This window comes from Paramormyrops kingsleyae, chromosome 2, assembly GCF_048594095.1.
Source record: "Paramormyrops kingsleyae isolate MSU_618 chromosome 2, PKINGS_0.4, whole genome shotgun sequence".
In the NCBI taxonomy this organism is placed as follows: domain Eukaryota; kingdom Metazoa; phylum Chordata; class Actinopteri; order Osteoglossiformes; family Mormyridae; genus Paramormyrops; species Paramormyrops kingsleyae.
This window is the reverse complement of record NC_132798.1, coordinates 8,320,787-8,329,394: the sequence shown is the minus strand read 5'-3', so window position 1 is coordinate 8,329,394 and position 8,608 is coordinate 8,320,787. Positions and strand designations below refer to the sequence as shown.

General features: G+C 43.5%; 1 protein-coding gene across 1 annotated transcript; it reads left to right on the top strand.

Annotated features, from left to right (window-relative positions):
* The first annotated feature begins 3,024 nt into the window (after positions 1-3,024).
* On the top strand, positions 3,025-8,454 carry polr3d (polymerase (RNA) III (DNA directed) polypeptide D). The gene is made up of 9 exons (XM_023801193.2): positions 3,025-3,174; positions 3,680-3,852; positions 4,125-4,168; positions 5,053-5,207; positions 5,443-5,567; positions 6,325-6,517; positions 6,768-7,021; positions 7,420-7,572; positions 7,682-8,454. Exons 2-9 carry the CDS (start codon positions 3,694-3,696, stop codon positions 7,799-7,801), a joined length of 1,203 nt encoding a protein of 400 aa, XP_023656961.1. The 5' UTR covers positions 3,025-3,174; positions 3,680-3,693; the 3' UTR covers positions 7,802-8,454.
* Positions 8,455-8,608: the final 154 nt, after the last annotated feature.

Below are 8,608 nucleotides of genomic sequence, written 5' to 3'. Positions count from 1 at the left end.
CCTTATCACATCTCTCTCTCTGTCTCTCTCTCTCTCTCTTTCAGTTGTTCTGTTTCTTACAGTTATGGAAACCAGTGTTGACTTCACTACCACAGAGCTGCATCGCCTAAATTTTGATCCGCTATGATATAACGTGCTGTAATGGGATAGAGGCAAAGAGCCAGTCACCTACACTTCAACCAGTTAAAAAAAAACACTCCAGTTAGGGCGACAGTAAGGACTCTCAGGAAACATTCACCAGTGTTCTTGGCTCACATGTAACTGCATCTCTTCGCACCTCCTAGTGCCGAAACATCCATCAAAACAAGTGTCACAGTGGCAAAAAACGAAAAAAAACACAAAATGGTACTTTAGAGACAATCTGATGGCCTCATTGTGAGTGTGCATGTATGACAGATTGAATTGCTATAATTTTTTAGGACTTAACAAACCAATCAGATCCCCCCCCTACTGTCTTGCCTTCTGGTGGAAGCGGTGGATTGAGATGCTCGGGCCCCCCTGAGGTGCGGGGAGGTTCCGGAATGCAGGGATGGCGAAGGGGGGGGGGGGGTGCAGATGACCGCATGAGTACAACTGCATGGAGGCCCTGCTTTGTACTGTCCGGAGCTGGAGCCTGTACAGTCTCAGCAGATGCTGCACCATATGGACGTTCTCCGCTGGCCGGTCGCATCGCCTCTTCATTTCCTCCGCCATTCGCAGGGATGGAACAGCACAAAGTGGCAACTCGCAAGTCGACTGCGCCGCTCTTGTAAATCATTAGCGAATGAACAGGTGGGACATTTTTACTCAGAGATTCGCAGCAGAACGAGAACGCTGCCTCTTCATGCTGAAGGCATGAATAATCAATGACGGAACACCAATCTCTCTTAGGAGAGGAGATGAGCATGAAATGGGTCAAAGTGTTGAGCGCTGCAACAATGCAGCAGTGAAACATGCGGCTGGAAATGATATCAACAGAGAGCAGGAAGGGATGGGAGAATATAAACATAACATACAGCATTTGTATGTTAACAAGAAGCCCATCAGGTGACCCCTCATCCCAAAGCCACCAGCCTGATATTACTTGCACTGACTACAGCTATATATGGCTGAGACTGAGCCCTGTGATTTAAAATGGCGTTTCCAAACACCCCATACATGGCAGCCATGCTGCGGCTCGGTGATCCTGCCCAAACGCAATTAAGATCATGCCATCCGTCTTCGGACTGGGCTTGACAGTGCAGAGGAGCGCAGAGGAAGGGCACAGCATCACTTAACAGCCATATACGCTCTTCTGACCTTCATGGCTTAACAAAAGCCAGAGAGCATGACAGTCTGTGTTAATGTGTTTTTTATTGAACAAACCACGAATTTAGATCTCACTATATTTGGCTCTTTATTTATTGGTATTTAATTGGTATTTTAATATTTCTTAATTATTTTCTTGGATTAATGGAATTAGTAAAAATTGATTTATTTTACTTCTCCACACAGCCGTCACCAGGGTAAATGGTTGGATGGTGGATGATGGATGGATTATTTTGCTTATTTTTCTAAATCCCTGCCTGGGGGGGGGGGGGGGGGGGGCGTAATGATTGCAAATTAAATGTATTTTGTTTAGGTGTTTGATGCATTCAGGGGTGTAGCTAGAAATTCTGACCCAACAATTCCCTACAATAAAATTTGGCAGGCTGTGGGTCCCTCAGTGTATAATTTTTAATTTTGCATATTTAAGGGTCCCTATAAAGTGCTGCCCCCCCGAATCTGCCGGGGTGTTCATGCCCCTCTGACACCCCTGGATACATTACAGAATTTCTTTCAAATCCTTATTTTAATGATATTTGGCATCATACTTCTTATCTATAATGTTTTACATCCTTTGTCAGTAAGTTTGCTGGTTATTCTGCTTTGTGACAATTGTGTAAGAAAGTGATGTCTTCAGGAAATGTTGACAATAATTTCTTAATTATTAATTATTTAGGATTTCTTGCCAAATAATGACAGAGAAACCAGACAAGAAAAGGAATAGATCTCAAAAACCACAAACAAAACAAAATCAAACAAAAGAAATATGTAAAACAATACGGGGGAGAAAGCAACGCAGTTTATAAAATATTAACTATACAAGACTTACATTTTGATTCACATGCCTTTGATTCACACGGTTATGTGTAGATCCGATGTAGTCTTTACGAAAAACAAAAATGAAACTCTCTCATCTTCTTGACTTTTAAGCTTAATGCCATCTTACTAAATCACTCTACATGTAGCCTGCATGTAAACACCCTACACTCCACATGTAGCTCTGCAGCCATTCAGACTCCCTGTTTGCTGAGGTCTGTTGTGGTCATTGCCTCCATACAGTTTCTCCTCAGTTAAGCCAAACAAAAAAAAAAAAACTGTTGTGAAAAATATCACCAAAATTCTTTGAGAAATTAACATTATTAAAATATGACTGCAATCAAAAAACTAAAATGTCAAGCGTTTTGTGTTTAGTTTGGTTACTTAAGGATAGGGCTGGGTAGGGGTTAAGGTTGCAAACAGAGGCAGTCCGAATGGCTGTAGAGTGAATTAATAAGATGGCATTAAGCTTGTGGACGTGACGCGGGACAAACGTTGCTTGCTACTCAGAATCAGCTGCATGCATTGATTGTCACACGTTCCCAATTCGTCCATAAACCAGGAATCGCACGGTTTAGTAATTGTGTCTTTTGTAATTCTGTTCAGACATGCATGTCGAACGTCACTGAGCCATAATAATTGCCAAGGTCATTCCAGAAAAGGTATTAAATACCCAGAATATCGTTATTAGAAAGTTTATTATTATTATATATTATTTTACACCCGCAGGGGGCATATGAGAGTCTCGTACAGGACCGTTCAAAACGCAAAGAAATGTAATAAAGACCTCACAATAAGTGTTTTATGTGTCCCCATTAAACTGCATTCTGCATCCACATTTAAACCATTTTAAATCCCGAAAATCTTTTAAAATTTTAAGTTTTGACCTGCACAAATATGGCACCGGGGCAAACGTCACTTGGGTCACGTGCTGACGCAACAAAAATGGCGGCGCTGACATGAGGCTGGGGATGTTTGTTATTACTTATGGGGAATGTGTGAGGAGCGATAGTTAGGCTGTAGAAAAGTCGTATCTAGATCCTGGAAGCCGGAGAAAATAAAGTTCATACGCAGGTAATTTGAAGCCGTATGATTTTGTTACCTGGCAGTTAAAAGAAGTGTCTAAACATCCTGTTGTAAAGTAAAGTGTGATTTCGGATCTGTCGTTATTATGTGTTGCTTGAGATTTTTTACCGTCGGTGGGAAATGAATATCAATTTAAAATTTAAAGAAGAATGAAGCGTATGAAGAATGACGATCCAGGCTGATCTAATACTCGTCTGACGTGACTTTCATTGGTAGACTATAGACATAAATGCCTTACTAATTAAATACATATCTGTTTCTGCAGGTTGTTTATTTATATGTAAAGATAATAATAAAAAGTGATTAAACTGTACTAATTTGCATGATGATCCGTTAACAGAATGGACTTTAAAATCACAGATAAAGCTATTAAAAATCTGTCCACGTTCTTACTATCTCTATCAACACGTTCATGTTAAATCAGGGAGGATAATGCAGGTTATTTAGTGGTTTGTGGTATAAGGTGCTGTGTGTGTCGTTTTTGCTATGTCAGTCCACAAAGACAGCATGGCAGATGCAGGTAATCGGGACACCAGCCAGCCCCCCAGGATGCCAGTCGCCGCTGGCAGGGGGTCGCTGGTGGGCCGCAGGCTCCCGGTCACACTGTCCCCTGGGCGCCTCCCCTCCATGCGCTCCCGGGACCTCACCCTCGGAGGGGTGAAGAAGGTAGGTCACTCTCTGACGCTGCAGGTAGCGAGTATGGTCTGGTACCTTATTTGTCATTGTGTCAGTCAACCAAATTCTCAAACCTTTGTATAGATTTGCATATGGTATATAAAATGATAAAATATTGTATGAAAGATGCATTTAATACAGACATGTACGTTCTAAATTGTCTACAAGTATCATTTTTGTTGTTAATCAAAATCCTTGCTTGGTTATTGGTATATTTATTGGCCCACTCAGAGGTCTGTTTAACCTTGTTGTTTGTGCCATAGAAAACATTCACCCCAAACATCATTGGCCGAAAAATTAAGGAAGAGTAAGTACATTGTTTATAGTGATACTGTAATAGGCAATGCCATTAGTTCACAACATACAGCCATGGAAAAAAATAAGAGACTACTCCTTATTTTTACACGCATCTGCATTTTTAAATCCTGGTTTAATTGTGGTTTTGCTGGTAGAAGGTTACGCTGAGCAGCAGGTTTCTAAGACAGCAGTACACAAGAACAAGGTGAAGCAGGAGACACTGGGAATGAACAAAAACCAGCCAGGTAAAAGGCAGAAGCGACTTTCTAATAAGATATTGTCGTTAACTTATTCAACAGTTTCTCATGAATCGTACGATGACATCAAATGACCTTCAAGAGGAATGGGAAACATTAAATGCAGGTGTGAAGTGCACTGCTAGGACAGTTCATATCAGGGTTCTAGAAGCAGGACTGAAGTCCCATAAAGCAAGGAAGAAGCCCTTCATCAATGAGAAGCGAGGAAGAAACAGGCTGCAGTTTGCAAACTAAAATATATTATTCACAGACGCACACCCATGAATTGAGAAATGACTGACAAAAAATTGTGCTGTGGTCTCTTAATTTTTTCCATGGCTTAATTTTTGTCGATTACTAACATCTGATATGAAAGGAAATTTTAAAGTGCTTTTTCATTCAGCTGTGGCATTGTAGGTATGTCTTGGCATGTGTATCTGGGATTTTCACACTGGCACATTAATAGAACAGAACAGTAAACCTATCATATAACTACATTAGTCCACATTATTAATTACTGACCACAGCCAAATCTACTGAACTCCCCCTCCCCATTTCCTTAGTATTTTTAAACATTGTAGGCAACATAACAGCCATCTCCTATTGAACCTGAATGATAGCTTCAGGAAAGAATGGAGAGTACTTTTTCCTTCTACAGGCCGAAAGAGGAGGGGGGGCCAAAGAGGGGCCGGAGGGAGACGGACCGTGGCCGTCAGCGGGATGGGCGTGGCCGAGGCAGGGGCCGCCCAGAGGTCATTCAGTCCCATTCCATTTTTGAGCAGGGACCCGCAGAGATGGACTTAAAGAAGAGGGGTAAGATTTAGGGGCTCCTCTCTGTAAGGTTCGCAACCCGAGGGTGTGATTCTGTATTAATTCAAAATGTGAGTTTTTATAGCCACTAAAAGCAGCCATTGTGGTTTCACACAATCCAACATTTTGTTTTCCGTGAAGGTATAACTAACACTTTTAACCATTCCGCCACTTTGCTTGTGTTGTCTGGTCTAACAGCCAGTCTTAATTTAGGGGTTTCTGTCTGTGGTCTGCGTAGGTACGTGGGACGGGGAGAGGGACACTCCCTCCATGGGTCCCTCCAACATTATTAACATCAAGAAGGAGAAGCGGGAGACTGAGGAAGAGACCAAGGAGATACTGCGCATGCTGGACAAGGACAACGTGAGCTCCCCCCTCAACATGGCCGCCCCCTAACATGCGCCTAACGTGATTTGACGGCCCTTTGCTTGGTATCTGACTGACAAAATGGTGGCAGTCCAGGTGCTGATGCGATCCCACTTGTGGTGCTTTTCCATTACCACCAAGAATCAAGCCTTACTAGGAAGTACAGCAGGGTTCCAGCTCACTTCCATTTTCCACTGCAGAAGGGTTTGAAGAGCGATGGTGAAATAAAACTAAAGACATTCTTATTTGCTGTTCACACAGCGTGCATCACGATTTACTATGCGCTAATTTTCGCTAGCATGTCTATGATAATCTTCATCTTATGTTAGCATCAAACACTAGCGGAATTAGCATTCGCTTGCGTAAATTTGCATTACGAATCCATTATCTTCAACCATTCTCTAGTACTTTTTTAAAGTAGGCTAAAAACTTTCAGGCTCCAATATTGGGAACGCATCAATACGTCGTGATGTGCGAGACTACTAATAATGAATTATATATAGAATATTCCCTTTTGTCCTTCCAATAATCCATGTGTACTGGTGCAGATCACGGAATCTCCGTACATTTTGACCAATCAGATTGTGGTGATGCGACCAGCTTGGTTCGGTCATGCTTTCGGCCCTGCTAGTAAGCAGGACCGTGTCATTGCGGCTCAGATAATTTACAGTGGGACACTGCTAGCTTGTGGTACTGCTCGGTTCTTAGTGGCTGTGGAAAAGCTCCATTGCTTTCCTCTCTCCTCCTACCTTAGTTCCTGGATGACCCTCGCCTGCATAATGACTTGAGGAGCTGTCCTGTTCAGCTGCCCCTGGCTGTGTCGGGTTGGACCTTCAGGGAGGACTCTGGTGAGGATGCTCAGGAGGCGGCTGTCAAACTCGAGGACCTGAAGAAGGAGCAGGAGGCCGATGACATGGATGTGGATGATGCTGTGCCTAAAGTAAAAGGTTGTCCATCTTAAGGGATATTTGTGTATGAAGAATGAATGGATATCCATGGAATCTTTCCTTCAAGGGAAAATTATCCCCACTTTTTATGTAAAAAATCATAATGAAAATACTGCAACTGTCTTGTTTGAAATTATTATTGGATTACAAATGCTGCCTTATGCTCCCAATCTGATTTTGATTTGGGACAATTCAGGATCGTGGTCCCTAGTTGATCAGATGCTCAACCCTGGCTAATTTCTCCTTACAGTGAAAGAGGAACCAGCCGAGATGCAGGATGTGAAGAAGCCTGAGGCCACCTTCAGGCCCCCGCGGCTTCCTGAGCCCCATCCGCTCCCCGTGCTGCTGGAAGCATGGAGCCAGTGCAAGGAGGACGAGCTGATCTTTGTGCAGCTTCCTGATTCGCTGCCTGGGCAGCCACCCACTCAGGAGGTCAAGCCAGCCAAGATAGAGGTGCAGTCAGAGGATGGACAGCCGATGCTCCAGAAGGTTGAGAACAGTGAGGTGTGTGGAACCACATTATTTAACAGTTTTGTGTGTGGATGTGTAGTTCTAGTATGCCCATCCATCCATCCATCCATCATGTTCTACAGACTGGATACCAGTTTAATAAAGGGCAGATGCCCATGCTCTCACACACTACATAATCATACACTACAGGTAATTTAGAGACGACAGTTAGCCTAACTGAAGGCCTTTGGTTTGCTGGGGGAAACTCGAGCACCCATAGGAACTCTGTGCAAGGCTGAAGAACATGCAAACACTAGAGGAGAAGCCGGATTCGAACCCCCACACCTCAGAGGTGTTAGGCCCCTGTGGTAAACTAGGAGCCTCCGTGCCCCCACCAAGTCTAAATGTGCGATTTAGCTGTTTGTGTGTGAATTCCACCTCATGGTGGGTAGGAGGAGCAGCAGGAAGACAACAGCTGCAGTCTGAAGGATCTGCACGAGGGTCTGGTGGGCCGGCTGCTGGTGCGAAAGTCCGGCCGAGTGCAGCTCATTCTCGGGCACATCACTCTGGACCTCGCCCTGGGAACTCCTTGCTCGTTCCTCCAGGTGAATCAACCGGAAAGTGTGTGCTTCTCAGGTTAAGCGTCTCTCTGCTGCACACACGCGCGTCACTGACGTCACCCTGACCTGCGACTCTCTCTCCCTGCCTCTCTAGGAGCTGGTGGCAGTCACGACAGGGGAGGGCAGGACCGGCGATATGACTGTGTTGGGCCACATCAAGCACAAGCTGGTCTGCTCACCAGACTTTGAAGACTTGCTGGTGAACAGGGCGTGAGGAGGACATCGCGTTTTATGTGGTTCCGAAGGGGAACCTGCTTGCGGTGGTTCCCTGTCCCTGTGACCGTCCACATCTACTGTGGGATTTGGCATGGGATTATTGGGCCCTTTATTCCTAGAGAATGGGGGGGGGGGGGGTCTTTATCGGTTTGAACTTGTTTTACGAGTTAATCAGTCGCCTACTGAACAATGTAATGAATTATGCAACCAAAGTCAAAAGAATTGAGAGAATGTCTTTATTTCTTAAAGCAGCAGAATAATGATGGACTATAATTTAATATTCTCTTACCATAAAAGCAGGTAGTACGATTATTTTGAAATAAGAATGCTTTCTCAAGTCATTAAGGAGAGATTTGTGCCAAAATGCCATTCTTTGTTGCCTGATAAAGTGGTCTTAGTCCTTTGTGTCCCATAATGCCCTGGGATTGTTGAGGCATGGAGTACTTCTTATGTTATAAGATTACCCACACTACACTGGGGTTGCATATGCTGAGCTCTCCTGCCCCCAGCACTACTTGATGATCTGCTTTGAAGAATGGGACAGTTGCTCGGATGTAATCCGTAAGTGACCAGGTTTAAGTGTTGACTGGAACTAGAATATTTTTTAGTTTGAATGAATTTTGTTGTTAATAAAAAAAAAATCTGAGAAAATGTGTCCTTGTTCTTTTTAATTAATATTGTCCTGTGCAAAAAGCCTGATATTCTTCATTTATGATTGCATCACTTTGTGCTGTATGAATATCAGAGCACCCTGTGCCCTTTCATTTAGAAGTATATTTTAGTGATTTAATTTAGTTTTACTAAA

What these genes read in the sequence shown, in the direction of transcription:
- polr3d (XM_023801193.2), top strand. Translation starts at nt 3,694, where the DNA reads ATGGCAGATGCAGGTAATCGGGACACCAGCCAGCCCCCCAGGATGCCA. An exon ending in GGCCGAAAAATTAAGGAAGA is followed by an intron (nt 4,169 to 5,052) that starts GTAAGTACATTG and finishes TTCCTTCTACAG; the next exon opens with GCCGAAAGAGGAGGGGGGGC. An exon ending in GCATGCTGGACAAGGACAAC is followed by an intron (nt 5,568 to 6,324) that starts GTGAGCTCCCCC and finishes CTCCTACCTTAG; the next exon opens with TTCCTGGATGACCCTCGCCT.